Below are 24292 nucleotides of genomic sequence, written 5' to 3'. Positions count from 1 at the left end.
GACGACGGTGCACAGAATGAATGCCCGGCCAGCATGTGGTCCCATAGGAAAAGGTTTTCCATCACAACGTCCAAGTATAATTAACCCTCAACAGTTTAGGTGGGGTTTGCAACACCCCAGGGAAATTTTGTTCAGCTGGCATTCATTGGAAAATGCTGGTATGAATCATCAATGTATTACATTTTCCGATACTTGTGGGTGTCAAAAATTTGGTATACTCATGTGTAATCAAGCGCCAATAAGAAAACGATTAAAATAAACGAGATCTTTCCATTTTCTGTAAAAATTAGAGATTTCTAAACACTGGGGTATAGGAAGCCCCACATCACCAGTTGCGTGACCATAATCCCACCTCACCAGTTGAGGGTTAATATGCAGTTTATTTCACTCCTTAAAAACCACCAGGATGTGTCAAAACAAGTGGGTTCAATGTCCCATTACACATATTTCCATATTTATGCCTTTCGATCGCTTCCGATCTTAGTCATAATAAATGCGGAGGCTTGTGTAGGGGCCATCTTACTATGTGGAGGACCATTATACAGTTTGGGGTGCTGTGTGGGGGCCACCATATTGAGTGGCGGGCTGAGTTGGGGTCACTGTAGAGGCATCTTACTGTGTTGATTCACCGTGCTTTATGGGGAGGTACTTTAGGGTCATCATACTGTTTGTGTAGAGGAATTTTCTGTGCGATATCATACTATGTTCGAGGGATCACTTTTTTGGCATCATACTTTGTGAGGGTCATGATCATGAAAGTGGTTTCTTATTGCATGGAAATTCTAAGAAGCTTCAGTAGGAGGAAAATTAATTTGTGAGGACCAAGTTGGAGATGTCCTCTTCTGTAACCACGCCGAGTATTTTTTTTTTTTTTGCAAGGCACAATAAGGACTTCTGTTATAGGGCCTTATGATTTCTATGTAAGACCCTGGCTGACAAAAAGATTCTCCAAATCAGTATGACTATGATTATGTCAAACTTGCATAGTTTTTTTTTTATATTGAAATGCTGGAAAAATGTTAAATATGAATAAATAAATTTGGTTTCATCTCTATTTGAGATGAGTAATTTTTAAAAATATTTTTCTGTCAATGGATCTGCGCGAAGCCTTGATTTTTCTATGGCGATCTGACATTTATATGTTTACTAATTTGTGGAACGTGCAGCATTTTGATTGCTTTTTATTGCATTCTTTAGGAAGATACGGCAGCTGAAAAATAAAAATACTAATATTTCATATTTTTTTTATTTCCTTATTTTTAATGGGAAAAAGGGAATGAATTGAATGTTCATATTTTTTACTTGTTTTCTTGTTTCATATTTAACAAAACCTTTTTAAATGTTATACTTTATTTTTTTTGTTCCCTTAGAGGACTTCAACTTGCAACCAATTTATTGCTTGCTCTATTTATGGGAATAGTACAATTTTGCAGTATATAGACAAAATTACATTAGATTTTGAACCCCATCTTAAGCTGATCTTCACAGTAGAGTAAGATACAGCATTTTGGGTCCACAGCAGTCTGCCATGACAACGCCTCAGCACCCCACGATAGTACTACTGGGGTCTGATGGAAGCCCTTAGGCTGTGTGCCCACGGGAGTTTGTTACTGCGGATATATCCGCAGGTAGATCCACAGGTTTTCCGCAGCTGCTCGCCGGAATCTGCAGCTATTTTTAGCTGCGGTAGTACAGCGAAATAGTTGCGGTAAACCTGCGGGCATTCGTGCGACTTACTTGCAGAAATCCCGGCCTCTATCTCCATAGTAGAGGGCCGGGATTTCTGCAGGTAATTCCGCAGAAATAATTGACATGCAGTTACGTGCGGCTGCGGGACATCTGTAGCATATTCCGCAGCCGCACGTATCCGCAGCATGGACACTCCCCATGTCCTATAGGATAATATTGGGAGTGTCTGTACTTGCTGAAACCTGCAGATTTATCTGGAAAATCCAGAAAATCCGCGGATTTTCCGCAGATAAATCCACAGGTTTAATTTCCCATGGGCACATAGGCTTAGATGAGTGGTCATTGGCTCTGTAGTGCTCCTCCCTGTAAGCCAAAAGATACAAATGAGTGGCTGTAACCGTGACTTCAGGCATGTACACTGATTGTCTGCTTATGTGTGACGCCCTGGCCTATCAGGTCATCACAGGGTGTTGCACAATTTTCCTTTCCCGTGCAGCATCCATCTCTCCCTTGGTTCCAGGTGCCAACCAGTGATGTGCTAAGACCAGCATGCAAATCTCAGTCACAGACACACCAGTGGGTAGGTCCAGGAGAGAAGGGGCCGCCCACCTTAAAGTCAGGCAAACTGGGTGGGAAGTGGACTAGAGAGTCATCGGCTGAGGAGCAAGGAGAGCAGTGGGCTCTCAAGTAGCTCTCAGGGGGAGAGCAGTCTGGGGAGTTGGAGCTCCCAGAACAGCGAGAGAGAGCAGCCTCAGAGAGTGGGGGGCTGTAAAGTGGAGGCTCCCGGAGGGTCGGACTAGACCAAAGCACACTAAGTCACATCACTGGGAACGGTCACCTGGACGTGCTCCCCTCAGCGGCAGCGGTACTGCAGGACGTTTGGTCTAATCATAGCCTGTGTGTTTACGGACCTCCCAAATCAGCACAGCCTCATCCAGCACCACGACTACCAACTGTGAGTTTCTCTGCTCTCTGTCTCCCAGCCCTATAGCCCCCCCTACCATGACAGAGTCCCGGGGCATCCCCCCTACCCGTGGAGGGGTTAAACACCTGGCTGCCCATACCATCGCCACCGGGCCTCCCAGCTGCAGCGATGGTACTTCACCCTTACCACACACCACAGGTGGCGTCATGAACTGTAAATATACTGTCCCCTGTAAATATCCCCATTTATTGAGTGGCCGCACGACCCCCGGGTCCGGAGACCCCTTGAGCCACCGCGGATCCGGATCTGAGCAGCCCGGCTGCTGGCACGGGGGCGGCACACCTTAATTTCTGGCGTCACGAACAGGATACGAACAGAACCCACTTACCTGGGTGACGTGTGACATGCCGCCTCAGCACTATATCATAATATTGGCTGGCTGGTTCTGGACTGTTGAGCAATGAACACCATTTCTACTACTCTAACTAATAATAGCATGTAGCACCAAAATATTCAAACATTGATTTGACGATAATGCGGGTTACTTTTCCTTAACGATAGAGTTACTACATATCAGTGTTACATGACATATACAGCACCGTAAATCATTAATAGAGAGCAACCCTGCTGATAGGTTCTCTTTAAAGGAATTGGGTCTTGTGTGCTTTATATACCTATTTCCAAACACACTATAAGGGATTCTGTGTTAAAAAAAAAGGTGATGGGGGAGTTCAGCTGTTTAGGATCCCAATCTATTAGCAGGAGAAAGGCAAACAGCAGCCACAAAGAATAGCTCTTTCACTGGTTCCCTGGACATGTCTATTAATTGCTGCACACACACAGGCCATTGTGTTGTTTCCCCTATGCTAGTGCAGAATTGAACAGTTGCTATCAGTTCCATTTATAGATTGCAGTTGAAAGTTAACAGTTTTATGACCTGGTTCATTAATGCAGTTGCGCCTATTTTTGTTGAGTTTTTGGTGTTTTGTGATTTTGTTTTGTTTGCGCCATAGATATCTTTCCATGTACGCCTTTTTTAAAGTCAATTTTGTATGTGTTCGTCTGTGTAGAGAGGAGTTTTGGGTTTTCAGATTTTTTTTCTTGAAGTGAAACAGTAAATTTAATTTTTATTTCATTAATTAATAGTACCCATGAAAATAAACAACTTTGTAATATATCTCCTTCAGAGAAATCTGCTTGTTTCTCTGCCAGAATTGACTAGTCATTATCAAAATTCACAATTCTGAGATAATATCTGTATTCAGTGAAGACTTTCCCATTACTGAGATAGGAGATGGCAGTTGGTGCTGATGAGATTATATGATGATGAGAGGAGCTAGAGAAGAGGGAAAATCTAAAAGCAGAGGGAGCAGCCAAAGGCAGAGGGAGAAGCTTAAGGAAGAGGGAGGAGCTAAAGGAAGGGGGAGGAGCTAGATGCAGAGCTCTGCCCATTCCCTCTCCTATCTATATAAATAATTGCCTTATTCTGTCTGTCTGTCTGTCTTGCTCCAAAATTGTGTCACGTGACAGTGTCACCGTAAGTGTCATAAAAGTGACAACTGTCGGATTGGCCGCTGGGCTCGGCCTGACCCCGCCCCCCCACGGATTGGCCACTCGCCTCGGCCTGGCCCCGCCCCCCGCATGGATTAGCCGCTCTGGGCTCAGCCTGGCTCCACCCCCCCCACGGATTGGCCGCTCGCCTCGGCCTGGCCCCGCCCCCCACATGGATTAGCCACTCACCCCGGACCTCCGCACGCATCGCCCGCTCCAGCGTACACCGGCTCCCGGTACACATGTGGAGGGAGCCGGCATACGCTGATGCCTCGCCCGCTCAGCCCCGCTCCAGCGTACTCCGGCTCCTGGTACACATGTGCAGGGAGCCGGCATACGCTGCGGTCAATAATGAAGTGTCATGCAGCGGTGAAAGAGTTAAAGACACTGCAAGACACTTCATTATAGGCAGCGGGCACCCCCAGAAGAGAGAAGACAGAAGAAAGAAGCGGGCACCCACCAGACGCCGACCGGGAGCAGGTGAGCGCATCAAGGTCCTGCAGTGGCGGAACACACACACACGCACACACACACATAAGAACAGACACACACACATCAGATCACACTCACTCACTCTCACACACACCTCACACACACATCAGATCGCATCCACACACAACAACATCCAATCATATCGCTTACTTCTCAGCGGTGATACTGTGCGTGCAGTGACCTTCCAGGACCTGCCGGAGGATCACATGGCCGGAAGCATGTGGTATCTCTGGATGTTGTGAGTGTGTGAGCGCGTATGTGCGATATCGTCAGTGTGTGTGTGCGTGTATACAATCGGGTGTGTGCATGTATGCGATCGGGTGTGTGCGTGTATGCGATCGGGTGTGTGCGTGTGTTCTAATGTGTGAGTGTATGCGATCGGATCTGAGAGTGTCGGCAGTGGAGCACGGCGTGCAGCACAGCTGCTGGGACCGCCCACTGGAGGGCACAGGGAGAAGTGAGGTGTGAGTGTATGCGATCAGATGTGTGCGTGTATACTGTCTGATGTGTGACTGTGGAGCACGATGGGGAGTGCACAGCATGGGGGATGGAGCACGATGGGGGGTGCGCAGCATGGGGGATGGAGCACGATGGGGGGTGCGCAGCATGGGAGATGGAGCATGATGGGGGGTAGGCAGCATGGGGGATGGAGCACGATGGGGAGCGCGCAGCATGGGGGATGGAGCACTATGGGGGGTGCGCAGCATGGGGGATGGAGCACGATGGGGGGTGCACAGCATGGGAGATGTAGCACGATGGGGGGTGCGCAGCATGGGGGGTGGAGCATGATAGGGAGTGTGCAGCATGGGGGATGGAGCACTATGGGGAGTGCGCATCATGGGGGATGGAGCACGATGGGGAGTGCGCAGCATGGAGGATGGAGCACGATGGGGAGTGCGCAGCATGGGGGATGGAGCACGATGGGGGGTGCGCAGCATGGGGGATGGAGCACGATGGGGAGTGCGCAACATGGGGGATGGAGCACGATGGGAGAGCGCAGCATGGGGGATGGAGCATGATGGGGGGTGCGCAGCATGGGGGATGGAGCACGATGGGGGGTGCATAGCATGGGGGATGGAGCACGATGGGGGGTGCGCAGCATGGGGGATGGAGCACGATGGGGGGTGCACAGCATGGGGGGTGGAGCACGATGGGGGGTGCACAGCATGGGGGATGGAGCACGATGGGGGGTGCGCACCTCCCCCCAAAACACACACAGCGCCACACGCGCACCGCACAACACATCACACACACACTGGGAACCACAAACACCGCCCTACACAGACAACGCCGCACACACACAACACCCAACACACAAACACCGCGGCATACACAAATATACGCACATACCGCGCAACACACACACTGCACAAAACATACCTCCCCAAAACACACACGCACTCCACACGCACACAAACCGCGCAACACACACAGCACCACACACACAGAACGCTGTAGACACACAGCGCTCCACAAACAACGAAACACACACAACGCAACACACATACAACACCGCTCTCACACACACCGTCACCCAGACAACACCCAGAACATTTACAGCGCCTTACACAAACACTGGCAACTACACACAACAACATCGATATATATAACAAAAAACATACATTAACTACACAATAAATTCTAGAATACCCGATACGTTAGAATCGGGCCACCTTCTAGTCTACATATAATCTCCTCAGTAACAGCTGCCATCTCCTATCTCAATGATGGAAAACTCTTCACTGAATAGAGATTTTACCTCAGTATTGAGAATTTTGTTGATAACTGATCAGTTCTTCCAGAAAAATAAATTTGTCTGATAATATATATTACAAAGTTGCTTATTTTCATGTGCACTATCGATTTATGAAATAAAAATTAAAATGATAGTTACGCTTTAATTCATTACTTGCAGATTTTTAAAACGTTACATGTTCCCAATAGTAGTCAGTAACTTTATGTACACCAGAAATGTTTGTGCAAATTAGCTGCATTTTAACAGAACATGTGACTGTTCTTCTGCTGAAAAGTTGCAAAACAGGTCAAGGAAAAAAAAAAATATTTTGCACAAAATTATTGACCTGCGTGTGCCATTTTGAGGAATTTAGCACAAAATATCACAAATGTCAGTATCACAAGAAAAAAAAAAAACTATTTTAGGTTATAATCTTCACGACACATGACGTACTGGGTACGTCATGGATCGTGTCACTGCAATCCCCGCAGGTTGCCATGGGCAGTCCACGGCGATCCACGCACATCTCAGCTGATTTCAACAGCTGACATGTGTGCATGCCAAGTTTGAGTGGAAACACGTTCCACCCGCGCCTATTAACCCCTTACATCTCGCTGTCAAATTCTGACAGCGAGATGTATCATCACGCGGCCATAAGGATAACTTACCCACCCCCATCAGAAGTCACGTGATGTGATCACGTGACGTCCGGTGGTTACCATGGTAGCACAGGGTTATGTGATGACTCCTGTAGCTATCATGAGTCACTTTCTCTCACTGCCGGCCTAGGGCCGTGTGTGAGAGCAGCTTTTCTCCAAATCTCAGATGTGTAGCTGTGATCTGGAGAAATGGGACAGCAATCAGACTGCTGATCATTATAGTCCCCAAGAGGACCTGGTAAAATAAAAAAAAGTTTTAAAAAATAAAAAAACCTAAAAGTTCAAATCACTCCCCCATTTTGCACATTAAAAATTAAAGGGTTAAAAAAATTAATAATATACACATATTTGGTATTGCCGCGTTCAGAAACGCCCGATCTATCAAAATATAAAATAAATTAATCCAATTGGTAAAGGACGTAGCGGCAAAAAAATTCCAAATGCCAAAATTACATTTTTTGGTTACTGCAAATTTTACAAAAAATGCACAGGTGATCAAAATCTAGCATCTGTGCAAAAATGGTACAGTTAAAAACATCAGGTTGAGACACAAAAAATAAGCCATCACCGAGCCATAGATCCCAAAAAATGAGAACGCCGCGAGTTTTGGAAAATGGCACAAAAAGTGGGCCACTTTTTTTTGGACAAACTTGTGAATTTTTTTAACCTCATAGATAAAAGTAAACCTATACATGTTTGGTGTCTACAAACTCGTTTCAACCAGAGACATCCTATTGACACATCAGTTTTATCATATAGTGAACATGGTGAATAAAATATTCCAAAAACTATTGTGCCATCACACTTTTTTTTGCAGTTTTTGCACTTACATTTTTCTTGCTGTTTTCCAGTACACTATATAGTAAAACTTATGGTTTCATATAAAAGTACAGCTCGTCCTGCAAAAAAAAGCCCTAAAGCCCGCTACACACGCTTCAATATATCTCACAATCCGTCGTTGGGGTCAAGTTGTAAGTGACGCACATCCGGCATCGTTTGTGAGGTATCTGCGTGTGACAGCTACATGCGATCGGCATTGAACGCAAAACCGTTGATCGCAAACACATCGTATCATTCTCTAGAATTGAGCGTTTTGTTGCACGAACCTAGTCAATTGTAACGTGTGACATCCCTCATACGATTTTGTTGTCTGATGCTATGTGCGCAGGTGTGCGCTCTGCACCACAGCTTAAAAAAGGTCTGCTTCAGAGCGCAGCTGAAAAGCTGCGTTCTGAAGCGCCTCACAATGTCTGTCATGCACTAATCTCTGTCAGTCCGTCACTATCTCTGTCCCTCACTCTCACTCCATGTCAGTCTATCCCCCTCTCTCATATACTCACCGATCCCTGGCGCTGCACGGCATTCACACTGCTCCGGCGGCTTTTACTGTTTTGAAAAAGCCGGCTGCCCATTAAACAATTTCGGATTCCCTGCTTTCCCCGCCCACCAGCGCCTATGATTGGTTACAGTGAGACACGCCCCCACTCTGAGTGACAGGTGTCACACTGCACCCAATCACAGCAGCCGGTGGGCGTGTCTATACTGTGTAGTGAAATAAATAATTAAATAATTAAAAAATCCGGCGTGCGGTTCCCCCCATTTTTAAAACCAGCAAGATAAAGCCATACGGCTGAAGGCTGGTATTCTCAGGATGGGGAGCTCCACGTTATGGGGAGCCCCCCACCCTAACAATATCAGCCAACAGCCGCCCAGAATTGCCGCATACATTATATGCGACAGTTCTGGGACTGTACCCGGCTCTTCCCGATTTACCCTGGTGCGTTGGCAAATCGGGGTAATAAGGAGTTATTGGCAGCCCATAGCTGCCAATAAGTCCTAGATTAATCATGTCAGGCGTCTATGAGACACCCTCCATGATTAATCTGTAAGTTACAGTAAATAAACACACACACCCGAAAAAATCCTTTATTAGAAATAAAAACACACACATATACCCTGGTTCACCACTTTAATCAGCCCCAAAAAGCCCTCCATGTCCGGCGTAATCCAGGATGATCCAGCGTCGCTTCCACCGCAGCTGCATGGAGGTGACCGGAGCCGCAGCAGACACAGCCGCTCCGGTCACCTCCATGCAGCAAATGAAGACAGCCGTGCGATCAGCTGCTGTCACTGAGGTTACCCGCGGCCACCGGTGGATGCAGCGGTGGCCGCGGGTAACCTCAGTGACAGCAGCTGATCGCGCGGCTGTGTTCATTTGCTGTGTGGAGGTGACCGGAGCGGCTGTGTGTGCTGCAGCTCTGGTCACCTCCATGCAGCAGCGCTGGATGCGACGCTGGATCATCCTGGATTACGCCGGACAAGGAGGGCTTTTTGGGGCTGATTAAAGTGGTGAACCAGGGTATATGTGTGTGTTTTTATTTCTAATAAAGGATTTTTTTCTGGTGTGTGTGTTTATTTACTGTAACTTACAGATTAATCATGGAGGGTGTCTCATAGACGCCTGACATGATTAATCTAGGACTTATTGGCAGCTATGGGCTGCCAATAACTCCTTATTACCCCGATTTGCCAACGCACCAGGGTAAATCGGGAAGAGCCGGGTACAGTCCCAGAACTGTCGCATATAATGTATGCGGCAATTCTGGGCGGCTGTTGGCTGATATTGTTAGGGTGGGGGGCTCCCCATAACGTGGAGCTCCCCATCCTGAGAATACCAGCCTTCAGCCGTATGGCTTTATCTGGCTGGTTTTAAAAATGGGGGGAACCGCACGCCGTTTTTTTTAATTATTTAATTATTTATTTCACTACACAGTATAGACACGCCCACCGGCTGCTGTGATTGGGTGCAGTGTGACACCTGTCACTCAGAGTGGGGGCGTGTCTCACTGTAACCAATCATAGGCGCTGGTGGGCGGGGAAAGCAGGGAATACGAAATTGTTTAATGGGCGGCCGGCTTTTTCAAAACAGTAAAAGCCGCCGGAGCAGTGAGAAAGCCGTGCAGCGCCGGGGATCGGGGATTGGTGAGTATATGAGAGAGGGCTGCTAACTTCAGTTACTCAGGAGATTAGCGGTCACCGGTGAGTCTTCACTGGTGACCGCTAATCAGGACGCGACACAGACAGAGCCGCAGCATCACAATGAAGTCGGGTGAAGTTCACCCGAGTTCATTCTGACAGTGCGGCTCTTTCTGTGTCTGCTGTCATCTGCCATTCAGCTCTGCTACATGGCTGTCTGTGTCTGCTGTTAGCGGCTATGTAGCAGAGCTGAATGGCAGATGACATAGTAAAAACGCATCCCTACACATTACACACGCTTGGCAAGTCAATAAATAAAAAAAAAAAAAAGGTGCTCAATGCATACGTCACAGAACACATGATCTAAAGGATCGCACACAAAATTGACCAATTTAACATAGACTACTAACGCTCGTGTGACAGCAAATGAACGACCAACGTGAAATCTCATAGCTCCCGTATGCAACCTGGGCGTGTCACATCGCAAATGCGATTGTACAACTAATTGCAACGTGTAAAGTGGGCTTTATATGGCAAGATTGACGGAAAAATAAATAAGTTATGGCTCTCAAAAGAAGGAGAGCAAAAAAAACCTGGAAAAATGGAAAATCGCCCGGGGTGAAGGGTTTAAAAAAATTGCAAAAAAAGTCGGACCCATAATAATTTTTTTCTTTTCTTTTTCTTTACAAAAAGATTGTCCACAAGTGTGACCCTTTATGCTTCATTTTGAAAAGATCTAAGTTAGTTAGTTAGTTGCTCGTGGTTGTAACAATGGATACCTAAACTATTGTACTGCCTTGAACATGAGATAATTGACATAGCTAATTAGGAGAGCTATACTACATTTCTAATTTGAGGTGTTTGCTAGTACTATTTGCACCTACTACTTATTGGGATAGGATCTTGGAGATGGGAATACCTTTATGCTTGTGATGCTAAGCTCTACACAATCAAGTATATAGGCCAGAAGTTGCGGAATATAATTTTTATACAAAAAGTAGTTGAAGAATTTTTGTAACAAAACCTCTCAAAAAGAAGGCAACATACCTGCCTCAAGAGTGATAGCAGTCACTGGATTGCTTGGCTTCCCTTCTGTAACAGCTGAATCTAGATCTCCAGTGAAGGCGGTGACTATTATGGAATACCTGGTGAATGGTTTCAGACCCTTGACTTCAATATTCCTACTTTCATTACTCCACCTTATAAACTCCTTTGAATAGTCCGCATTATTGACCTATAAAGAAACAGAAGATAAATTATGTATACTAAAGACTTTTAAGCCTGAAACACATTTCTTTCCTGTGATTTACCATTATACTGTATATACCTAATAAAAGCTGCAATTTGTTAAATAGCAAATTCCAGAACTCTATATATACTGTGCCTTTGAAACATATTAATACCCCTTCCCTTTTTCACATTTTTTTCACATTAGACTGACAAATTTACATTCTTTTATTGGGATTTTATGTGATTGTGATAACTAACACAAAGTAGCAAGTATTTGTGAAGTGTAAAGGTACCCGCTACACTTAGCGACGCTCTAGCGATCCCACCAGCAATCTGACCTGGCAGAGATCACTGAAGCGTCGCTACATGGTCGCTGGTGAGCTGTCAATCAGGCAGATCTCCACAGCGATCAGAGATCAGCCACCAGCCACCAGCGACCCATGTAACGACGCTCTGCTTTGCTTATAGTTACCCAATGTGCACCTTGGCTACGTGTGCAGGGAGCAGGGAGCCGGCTTCTAGAAGCTGCGGATGCTGGTAACCAAGGTAAATATCGGGTAACCAAGCAAAGCGCTTTGCTTGGTTACCCGATGTGTACCTTGGTTACCAGCGTCCGCAGAAGCCGGATCCCTGCTCCCTACACATTCAGATCGTTGCTCTCTCACTGTCAAACACAGCGATGTGTGCTTCACAGCGGGAGAGCAACGACCAAAAAATGGTCCAGGACATTCAGCAACGACCGGCGACCTCACAGCAGGGGCCAGGTCATTGCTGGATGTCACATACAACGACATCGCTAGCAAGATCGCTGTTGCGTCACAAAAATGTGACTCAGCAGTGATGTCACTAGCGATGTCGCTTAGTGAGACGTGGCCTTAAAGAAAATGATGCATGGTTTTAGAAACATTTTAAAAGTCTATATCTGAAAATTGTGATCTGCATTTGAATTTGGTCCCCTGCAATCTGCTATCCCTAAATAAAATCTTGAGTGACTAATTGCCTCCAGAAGTTACCAAATTAGTAAATTGAGTCCACATGTGTGTAATTCATTCTCTGTATAACTACAGCTGTTCCATGAAGGCCTCAGAGATTGGTTTAAGAACATTAATGATCAACCTGCATCATGAAAACCAAGGAATATGTCAGACAGGTTAGGGATAAGGTAGTGATCAGTAAAGCAGGTTTAGCCTATAAAACATAACCTAAGCTCTGAACATCTCACAGAGCAATGTTCAATCCATTATTCAAAAATGTGAAGGAGTACAGCACTACTGCAAGCCTACCAAGACATGGCCGTCCACCTAACTGACATTCCAAACAAGGAGAGAACTAATTAGAGAAGCAGCAAAGAGGCCCATGATCACTCTGGTGGAGCTGTAGAGATCCACAGCTGTGGTTGGACAATCTGAGTGGCAAGAAGAAAGACATTTTTTTTTAAAATAAGTCATAATAAGTTTTTATTTGCAGTTTGCAAAAAGCCAAGTAGAGGACACAACTACACAACTACCATATGGAAGAAGGTGCTCTTACTGCAAAACGCTAACACTGCACATCACTCTGAAAACACCATCCTCACCAACAAACATGGTGGTGACAGCATCATGTCATGATGTGGGGATGCTTTTCTTCAGCAGGGACAGGGAAAATGGTCAGAGTTGATGGGAAGATGGATGTAGCTAAACACTGGGGAATGCTGTAAGAAAAGCTGCTAGAGACCACAAAAGACTTGAGACTGGGGCGTAGGTTTGCCTTCCTACTTTGTGTTGGCATATCAAATAAAATCTCAATAAAACACATTGATGGATGTGGGTGTAATGTGATAACGTGGAAACGTTCATGGAGTATGAAAATGTTTTCAAGATACTTGGTGTACTTTATTAAATATCTCGGTGAGCTGGATACATACGTGTTTTACATGGTAATGAATGTAGAATATAATGCAATGTTACTTGTGATGAGCAAGCACTACCATGCTTTGGTGCTCAGTACTCATAACAAGCACTTGAATACTCGGATGAGCACAAATTGAGTACCCGAGTATAATAGAAGTCAATGGGGAACTTGAAAATTTTTCATGAAATCTTAAAGTAAAATGCACCAGTTTCCCATTGATTTCCATTATACTCAGATACTCAACTTCATCTGAGCATCCAACTGCTTGTTATGACTCGAGTACTGAGCACCCAAACATTGTAGTGCTCGCTCATCACTACTAATCACTAATTGTTACAGCTCTGCTTATCTAATAGGTACACAGTTTGCTGTAAAAATATCCAAACAATAGGATAAAATGAATACATTTTGTCAACATTGCAAAATAGTTATTTAGTTTCAAAGTTGCAAACAGAACACAAAAGTTTTCCATAACATAAAAGCATATAGGGTAAGAACAAGAAATTAACAATAGTGATGAGTGAGCACTATCATTCCCAGGTGCTCGGAACAAGTAGTTGGGTGCAACTTTTGTACCCTAGTATAATGGAAGTTAATAGGGACGCAAGCATTCTTCCTGGAAATTTTCTGGAAAAATGCTTGAGTCCCCCATTAACTTCTATCATATTCAGGTACACAAATTGAGTCAATCTGAGAGTCCAACTGCTTGTTCTGAGTACCGAGCACCCGAGCATGGTAGTACTCGCTCATCACTAATGAACTATTCTCCTCATTGCTCTGACTAATATGAGATCATGCATGCTGCAGCTAATTTGGGTTTGGTTCTTTCCCTTTTTCACTCCACTACTTCTGAAAGTCATAATCTTTATATTTTTCCATCAATATTGCCATATGAGGCTTTGTTTTTTGTGGTACGCTTTGTAGGTTCCAATGACACCATTAAATGTGCAATACAATATACAGTGGAACCTCGGTTAATGAGTAACCCAGTTAGCGAGTATTCTGCTTAATGAGCAAAGCTTGCAAATTTGTAACTCACTTTACGAGCAAGCTTTGCCGTACCATCCAAAATACTCACCGCACGCACTTCCGGTTCCGTACATCCACCGCGCTCTGACTCGCTCTTACAGTCTGCACAAACACACACAAACACGCACAAACACACACAAACACGCACGCACGCACACATATTATGCTCACCTTACCTTCCGTTCCATCGCCGGCCTCATGGTTCTTGTAGTTCACCGGCACAGGATGTGTATCGTTAACCATCGCGACGAGGGAGGAATTTCTGCTGTCAGCCGCTACTCAAAGGCAGCGCACTGACCAATCAGAGGCAAGCGGCTCTTGCCTTTGACGTCAGCGCTCTGGCAGCGGAAATTCCGGCATCGGTCGAGATGGTTACCCAATACACATCCTGTACCGGCGAACTGCAAGAACCGGGAGGCCGGCGATGGAACGGAAGGTAAGGTGAGTATAATATGTGTGTGTTTGTGTGTGTGCATGTTTGTGCGTGTTTGTGTGTGTTTGTACATAAGTGGAATGGCACAATAGGGGACCAGGATGGGACATTTAACAAGTTATGGAACAAATTGTCTGCATTGCAATGATTTCCTATGGGAAATCTTGCTTTGCTAGACCAGTAACTTGGTTTACAAGCACACTCCCAGAACGGATTGTTCTCGTTAACCAAGGTTCCACTGTGCTGGAAAGTGTGGAAATAATTACAATTGCAGTAAAATAATAATAATTTCTGCCATTGCTTTTTGCTTTTTAAATAATGTTACTTTGGGTGGAGAGGCTTTCAAAATAACCTGTTCATATGATATTTTAGGTTAAATATGATTACAGTCATACAAAATGTCTACAGCTTTTTTATTTAAAGAGTAAAAAAATATCACAAATCTGTGAAAAAAATTGGTTGTATGGTCATTTTCTAAGGCACAAAACATTTTTTTTTAGAACTTTCTATTGATGGAGTTATGTGAGGTCATATTTTTACAGGAAGCAGATGTTTTTATTTCCACTATTTTGGCGTAGCTATAAACTTGTGAACAATTTTTATTGTAATTTTTTCAGTATCTGTGGGGACCAGCAATTTTGATTTTTATTCTCTTCACTGTGTTTACTGTACAATTTAATTAATTTTATATTTGATGAATCTGACTTTTACAGATTCCACAAACATTTTACTTTGCTAATTTTAAAGGGAATAAAGAAGGGTGATTCAAACTCTCATGCTTTTATTTATATTTTTCACACAATTTTTTCCTCTTTTTCAGTATTAAGGGGACTTGAACCTGTGATCATTTGATTACTTGTTCTATATACTGCATTATTCCAGTATATATAGAGAAAATTATGTTCTTCTATGAAGCCTAAGTGCTTCATGGCAGTCTGTAGTAGCCATGAGAGCCTTTGACAGGCCCAAGGTTGCCATGTCAGATCATTGAAAATTATGGAGTATGGGGGCGCTAATGGGAACCATTACAAGTACACACACACCCATTGGAATTCAGTCTATTTAAATGCTGCTCTTAGTGATTGACAGCAGCATTTAAATGGTTAAACAGCAGCTACCAGAGCTAGCACCAATTGCTGCTGTTACAGACATATGCCAACTGTGTACAAGAGCCATTAGTTCCTAAACTCGTTTCATATATGAGACTCCAACTTAAGAAGTACTATTATATTCTATCTTAGGCAATTGCTAAATTTATTTAATAAACTCTGATAACACAGCACAACAATGTTTTTGCTACTGAGGGTAAAACATGTGTTCTTTACTAATTTGAACATGCTGATTCCAAATATGAACTCAGAATTTGCACAGCACGTCCAGATTTTGAGTTATACTTAGAAAAGGCCATACGCCTATTCAGGCATTGTTGAAGATATTCTTACACACATTCGTTGACCTCCCCGGACCTATCCGGGCATGTCCAGACAGGTATGGGAGATGATATCAGCACTAACCAGTTATGGCTATATGTAGGACCTATCCAGACATGTCCAGACAGGTCTGGGAGCTGATATCAGCACTAACCAGTTATGGCTATATGTAGGACCTATCCAGACATGTCCAGACAGGTCTGGGAGCTGATGTCAGCATTAACCAGTTATGGCTATATATAGGGAGTGCTGACACCAGATTTACAGACAACTGTTGGACAGTGTTCAATAAAGTTTTCTTTTAAAGCTAGTAGTGCAATTTATCTGGATTACAATGAATAGATGTAAATGTCTTAACGACCCGGACAATTTTTGTTATGTTTGTGGGAAATTTATTACGTTTGATCAACGCAATAATTTGACCAGAAGAGTAAGAGTTGCTTACAAGTATTATTTTGATTGTCAAGTAGGAGATCAGGATAAAAACTGGGCACCTCATGTGTGTTGCACTGTGTGCTACTCTGGGCTAACGCAATGGTTGAATGGGAAAAGAAAAGGATTGACATTTGCAGTGCCCATGGTTTGGCGTGAACAGAAAGATCATAGTTCGGACTGTTATTTCTGTATGACTAAAATTGCCGGATATTCAAAGAGGAATAAATCACAAATTGTGTACCCTGACTGTGAGTCTGCTCGTCTGTATATAATCTGTAAGCAATTTATACAGGCGTCGGTTTTAGCAATTTTGCAAGCAAACACTTGTTTAAAATTAGCCCATGATTTTCATAGGATATCTCTGTGTCCCACTAGTCTTCAGCAGTCAACTGTCAGTGGGTCTGACAACAAGTATTAAATTTACTTAGCAACAAGACCACAAGAGAAATTAAGGATTACACCGCTCTCATTTAATGAAGGACAATAAAGTGTCCTGTCAACAGATTTCCAAGTATAAACTGCATGTATTATTAAATAGATCTCTTAGATTGAATGAAGCTGGTGAAGTAGAAAATTGTACTTTAAGGCTATGTGCCCACGCTGTGGAAAATTCGCGGAATTTGCCGCAATTTTTTTGCGGAAATTCCATGGATTTTTCAAAAATCCGCAGTACAGTGAGTCCCCAGCCATTTCTATGGCATTTAGGGAGTACTGTGCCCATGCTGTGTTTTTTTCCGCAGCGGAAATAATGCGGATTTCCCTGCGGAAAAATCTGCAACATGTGAATTTTTCTTGCGGATTTCTCCGCAGAGTCCCATACTTACCTGCCTTGATTGAAGACACCGAAGTCCCTTCCTCCAGTGCAGAGAAGCGCGGTGGAGCCAGGAGCAGGAGGTGCGTGGGGCCTGCACGAGCTCTGGTCAGCCAGCCAGAGCTAGTGCAGGCCCGCCCACCTTCTCCGGCAATGTGCTGACAGACACAGCTGAAAAGTGAAGGGCTGCATGATGGAGGTAAGTATGAACGCCCCGATCACTTGTTCTGCATTGAGGATGCCCGGGACTAGCCAGGTTATCACAGGTAGGCCCTTACACAAACACCCCCCCCTTAATAAGGTGGCAGCAGCCAAACTACAAAAACCCTTGTCACCTCCCTTCGAGTTTGATATTCACACCAGGGGGGTAGAGCCAGGCATTTGGCTCCGCCCACCAATGAGTTCACAGGCCCTGAGGCGGGAAAAACAGTAGATGAGTTTTGACAGTGGAGTGGAGTGAAGTTCAAGGGCAGACCTGTGCCTAGGTCTGGCATAGTCTACACCAGGTGTCTGGGTTGGAGCCCAGTCACTTCTGGCAAGGAGGCAGATGGTGGTGGCCGCCTGCAGGAGCTGGGATTACAGCCGGTGGAACCGTAGGGACCGGGGACGGGCGGTGGCCCGCCGGTACCGAACCGGGTAACCGATTGGATACCGGAGGACCAGGAGGGGTACTCAGACCCAGTACGAGGCCCAGAAACAACCGGGCTGAATCAACTCAACTGATTGAGGACTGGACTTTAGGACCTTTCCCACCTAAGACCCGACTGAAGACAACAGCCCAACCATTAGGGTAAAGCCACCGCCCAGGCATAGAGACCCGACGGGCCAGCGTCTGTGGGCAAGCAAAGCTCTCCCGGCACATACCAAGCTGGGGAGTGGACTACCGTTGGTCAGGCATAGGAGTCGACATTTCTACATAAGTGAGGTGCAGGAGAAAGGCGGAAACCACCAACCTGATAAGGAGAAAAACGCAGCCGGCTGCGGGCACCATTCACCATCTTGTTTAGTTTACCAGAGACTCCAGCGTGTTTGTAATAGTGAGTACAACAGTGCTTTCGGGCCGCGCACCGCGCCGCACCGCACCGACACGCCAGCACACATCCGTTCCCCCGCCTCAGCATCTCCCTCGGGCTCCCAGGACCATCATCCCCCTACGCACGGAGGGGTCAACACCAAGCTGCGCAACACTGTTCCCGGGAGCCTAGTCAACGGCAGCGGCGGTGTCCATCCATTCACCACAACCTGTGGCTGGGGTCACGAACTCAAATCCCCCCTACAAACAACCACGGCTCCGGCCGTGGACCTCCCCGCCGAAGTCCCTATGTGCAGCGCCAGCAACCCCCTTTCAGAGCGATGTGACCCCCGGGTCCGTGGGGAGCTCGAGCCACCCGCCGACGAGCGCAGATCCGAGCAGCTCGGCAGCCGGCCGAGCCCCGGGGTGGTACAGATGCAGTGCCAGAGCCATGGTACTGTATCCTCAATGCAGAATGACCGCAGCATATCCGCAGGACATTCCGCAATATATCCGCAGCACATCCGCAGCATGAAAACACACAAAGTTTTGCTGCGGTTTTCTGGGAGCTCCTGCGGAATGTCCTGCGGATATATCCGCAGGACACTTTCTCTGTGGGCATATAGCCTTAAAATCCATGTCGGAATAAATGTACAATCCTGAAATTAAAATGGGAATCACTCCAGCTAAGGCTAGGGTTACTTAACAGTATAAAAAAAATCTAGAAAAAGATCCAGAATATGCTTAGTCCCCAATTCCATAAGTGACAGTATGGTCCTACGCGTTTCAGCAAGATGCCTTAATTATGGTTACTGTCATTGTAATCTTAATAGAGATTTTAATACATCAATAAAAGTCAAGTTTTGTTGAAGCCAGGACAGAGCATCTCCAGGCTGTATGGTGTGAATCTGGTACCAGAGATACTCTGCTCTGGACCATAGATAAGAGTATTGAGTTAAGAATTTCATCAAGAAGATGTTAAAAAAATTATTTTTAAAACCACATGATGCCTAAAGAATGTACTAGCCAAAGAAACCATACAATCTACCAAATAAGTAAAAGCTCCAACTAGCTGCCAAACAAGGGAAGTTTGTCATAAATGTTCAACCTAAAATCACAGTTACTTTGAAATATTGCTTATTACTCCGTCGGACGTTTTTACGATATAATTTCAACATGTTTTAGAATTGTTGATGATTAGGTAGCTATACGGTAGTTTTCCTCTGGGGGAAATGTATATTAAGTGCAGCTGCTAAGATTTTAGGACTGCTCATCCCTAACAGATGCACTGCTTTATCCTATTCCTTGGATGTCTCTGATGCACTAAACAGACATTCCCTTTACTGTTAAGACCACTAGTGTCAACTTTTAGTTTACAAATACAAGAAGTGTGCCATTTTTAATTTTTAGATTCACAACTGAGCTTCATCTTGAATTCTTCTCATCCATGATCCACACTAAACTGCCTGTGGTCCATTTATTAAAACAAGTTGTGTAAAGAAAATGCTCTAATCCTGATTTATGGCTTCCTGTAAAATAATAAAACAAATCCCTAAAGCTCCTGACCTGAGTGCTAGGTGCTAATTCTTCTGTAATGGTGTGTTCCATATGGAATCTGACATTTTAAAAAGTTTGTCCAGGCATAGGTATTTAATGACCTATCTACAGCCTAGGACATCAGTAAAAGTAAGTAGGTAGGGGACCAACACCCAGCGTCCCCATCGATCAGTTGTTTATGCTCCAGGGTTGGTGGAAGTAAACAATTTGAATGGAGATGCAAAGTGTACAACTCCTCCTTTACGACCTTGGACGAACCGATGGATCAAAGGTTGAGCCCACATAATACCCCGCACATGTCAGCTGTGATGTGCATATGTCATCAGCACCACTCTGTAAAGCACACATGCTGTTTTCCTATGAACCCCAAAGCTCACCCAGTGTTCACAGGATGTTCATCATGACAGTGACAGAGGTTATCAGCTGTCTTTGGCTGTCATAATGAACCATTGGCACCCAGCGATCATGTCATGGTGCTGCTAATGTAGCCGGTAAATGGCACACTCCCTTTCATCATGCGTTAAATCCTGCTGTCAGAGATTGACAGTGGGATTTAACTAGTTAACAGCGGTAGGCAGATTTCTGTTGTGCCCACCACTAGTAGAGGCACATGTCGACTGATCAAATCTGCCGACATGCCGGGAAAGGTGCGGGCTCAGCGTGTGGAGCTTGCATCAAAGGATCAAAGGGAGCAACACAACCTATGACGTAGCTGTATGTCCATGGGGTTACTAAACCTCCTCTTGTTGGATCAGATAGATTGTCTATATGTATGCTACCTAATGTTAAAGTGAGTCAATCCCTACAACATTTTTAAAACGCAATGTAAAGGGATAAATAATAATGTTTAGACACAGCAGCCTAAAGAGTGGAATTTTTTTTTATACGAGGGGCTGCTGATAAGTCTTTGGCTTTAGCCAGAAAGAAACGAGATAGGGTGATGAAACTGTACATTTATTCCACATACTCTCCACTGATGTCAACACACTTCTTACATCATAATTCCAAATTATGTAAGCCTAGCAAAAAGAAGGATTTCAGTTGTGTCTCAAACCAGGCATCCGTAGCAGCCATGGCATCAGAAATGGTGTGAAATTTGGTACCCTTGAGGCGTTTTTTCAGGTTTTGAAACAGATAATAATCAAAGGGAGCTAGATCTGGTGAATAAGGTAGGTGGTCAACCAGCTGGAAGGCCAGCTCTGCCACTTTTTCCGTGGTCGCTTGTGCAGTGTGAGCGGAGGCGTTGTCTTGCAGGAATATGATTCTGTTAGACAGCTTGCAGCGTCTTTTGGCCTTCAGAGCTGCCTTCAATTGGTCCAAAAGTTCAATGTAATACCTTGCATTGATGGTGGGACCCTTTTGCAGGTAGTTCACTAGCAGCATGCCCTCCTTATACCAGAACACAGACGCCATCGCTTAAGAGGCTAATTTTTGCACCCTGAACTTTTTTTGGATGAGGAGAACCACTGTGCCTACTGTTTTTTGACTGCTCCTTGTTTTCAGGGTCATACAAATAAATCCAGGTCTCATTCATAGTGACCAGCCGATCCAGGCAGTTCTTATCAGTCTGGAAACACTGACAAGTGGACCGGGAAGCTTTCACTCGCATGCATCTCTGATCTGTTGTCAAACATTTAGGGACTCACTTTGCAGATCGCTTCCTCATCTCCAAATGTTCATGGATAATGACACAAACATGTTCACAGGAAATCCCCATGATTTTTGCTATTGCGGTAGCCGAAATTCATCGATTCTCCAGAATGAGGTTGTGCACAGCATCGACGACTTTCAGAACAACAACCACTCTCGGTTGTCCAGGATATTCCTCATCATTGGTGCTAAAGTGGCCCCTTTTAAATTTGGCAACCCAGTTCATAATCACTCCTCTGCTCTCAGTTGCTGTGAATATCGCATTAGACTCCGACATTTTGTTTTCCCGCGTGCGTAGAACACTGTTGCCATAAGCAACAAACACAAAATTTTGAAAACATATTAGACACATAAGGCTTTCTTGTGATGTAACATTCGTTACCATAGAAACAGAAAGCCAAAGACTTATCAGCAGTTCCTCGTACACCTTATGCTGAATGAAAAAAGTAGAATTTGATAGAATAATATTAGTTAGAATAAATATAAATACTATGAACTAGTGGGGGTTTTTTTGGTGGCGGGGCTGCTGGTAGGGTGCAGGGATTCGAGTAATGAGGATTTAAATAATGTTCTATATTAATAAATATTGTGTTATAATATTTCAAAATGTACTCATTATTATATCAAGGTAGTCACTTTCTGTATATATTTTATAGTTAAAGTAAAATAACGTAACCACGGATAAAAATTCTTTAAAGTCAATGCTTTGCAATGACATCAGCTTGGCATGAGATCTGAGGGATGATCCTCTTTCTCAGTGAGCTTAGTGTAGTCGGTCATGAAACTGTAGATTATCCAACTTTTTAGCTGCTACCTTTGCCTTGTTTTAATTTCATTAGTACAGTGACCTATGGATTTTGACTTCAGCTGTCTGAAATGAATATAAGATTTTCTTTTATCAGAGCTGCTAAAACATCAACACAATACTAAACATTGAACTTCTACTTAATGCTCTTCAAATAGGACCAAAAAGACCTTGATGAAGTAATCTCTAGTATTTGGTTATCATTTTTAATTTCAGCAGTTCCCAACTCTCGTGTTTCACGTGTCTGCTATTTTATCTCCTTAGTCTCCAACTGTTTAGATTTAATTAGAATTTTTTTCTTATCTCAATACTCTTCTCCGCCAGATAAATTAATGTTATCCTTTTGTCTGTCACTGATGTTTTAGTAGGCATAGTAATGGTAAGGCAACGACTTAGAGGTAATAGTAGACAAAGCCTAACCAATTTCGTTATCTACTAAATCAACAACTATCTATAATAAGCAATTTATCAAGAAAAATAATACTTTTCAAGCTGTTATTGGCTGCTGTATTTTAACTCTCCCAATAATTTATAAAAGTAGTGACATATTTTTAAGGATAAATCTTTTGGCACAAAAGGTGCTAATTTTAATATACAAAAGCACTAAAATAGTACGTTCACCACTCCATGAGTCTGTCAGGGTATTTTTGTAGTTGATAATGCTGTTTAGTATGCATTTTAAATTTCTATATCAAAGTCTATGAAGGAGAACCAAATAGTTTTACAGCATTATACTCTGTTTGGCTGAACTTTAGTAGCAAAAGATGATTATCCAAAAAGAAAGAAGTCCCGCACTACACGTGCATGCCTGTTACACCATGGACTGATTCATAGTTAAGGAAACACGGTACCAGCTGTCATGCAGAATCCGGGTCAGCGTGCAGGTCGAGACAGGAACAAACAGTCCCAGTGATCCACAGAAAGAAGAATACGACCGCACCAAAGCTGTAATATTTCATCCAGTAATTCTTTATTCCATGTCAAGGTAATAGGTGTGGGCTGTAAGCGGGTGGAGGAGGCCTGGATGCGGCCCCTCGCTGCGGACGACGGCCGTTTCGCCTGTAATTAGGCTTCCACGGGTCCATGGAACTTTTTTTGATGTTCATCCCCATCTTTTCTCAATGAGCAAAGGGTCTGACAAACAGTTTTGGATTTTCTTAATGAGAACAAAATTCCACTATCAAGCTGCTGTGGTCAGCCTTACGATAATGCTTCAAATATGTTATTACAATATACTGGATGGCAAGCACGGATTCATCAATGTAATGATTTTGCCATCTATGCTACCTGTGCTGGACACAGCCTGAACTTGGTGGGAGTAAATGCAACAGAGTGTTGTGTACAGAATGTAAAATTCATAGACTTTGAGCAGCATCCGTGTTCATTGTTTGCTTGTCCTATTCATTACTGAAATGTATTAAAATTATCTTTCGTCAAAGATTTTGTGGTCAAGTGTCTGTCTGACACTGATGCGGTTCATGCTCTGCATGGGGATTTTGAAAAATAAAACAAGCACTGAATTCTCTGTCACTTGACAATGAACAGCAAGTGAATACAAGGTGAGAGGCAGAAGGATTGAGCAAAAAAATGGAAAGCCTGGAAACAATTTTTTTCACAATTGTTTGGCATAGTGTGCTATAAAAAAAATGAACAAACCAAGAAAGGCCCTACAATCAAAGGATGTGAACATACCTGTTGCCACAAATCTTCTTCAGTCAATGAAAACCTATCTACAGGAAACTAGACACAAAATTACTTATTATGACTTCAAAGAGAGTCACATAGGTCCAGATTTGAGATAATAGTGATGGGAAAAAAACGAGAATGAAGTAGATATGATAATGATGGATCGGCAGAAGAAGAGCTACCTCTCAATTAAACTGAAAAGTTCAAGGTGGAAACTTCCCTCCATACTCTGGACACTAATCTTTGAACCGATAAAATGTGCAGAGGCTTATTCACGGACTAGAAATTTGTTTT

General features: G+C 44.0%; 1 protein-coding gene across 1 annotated transcript in view; it reads right to left on the bottom strand.

Moving 5' to 3' along the window:
* Positions 1–24292, bottom strand: part of PTPRQ (protein tyrosine phosphatase receptor type Q) — an 855789-nt gene that overhangs the window by 200274 nt on the left and 631223 nt on the right. The window contains exon 46 of the mRNA XM_075342420.1: positions 11075–11261. Within this exon, the coding sequence (XP_075198535.1) occupies positions 11075–11261 (187 nt within the window). The remainder of the gene's footprint in view (positions 1–11074; positions 11262–24292) is intronic.

This window comes from Anomaloglossus baeobatrachus, chromosome 4 (genome assembly GCF_048569485.1).
Source record: "Anomaloglossus baeobatrachus isolate aAnoBae1 chromosome 4, aAnoBae1.hap1, whole genome shotgun sequence".
Classification (NCBI taxonomy): domain Eukaryota; kingdom Metazoa; phylum Chordata; class Amphibia; order Anura; family Aromobatidae; genus Anomaloglossus; species Anomaloglossus baeobatrachus.
Note: the sequence above shows the minus strand (reverse complement) of the source record. Positions and strands in the feature narration are given on the sequence as shown.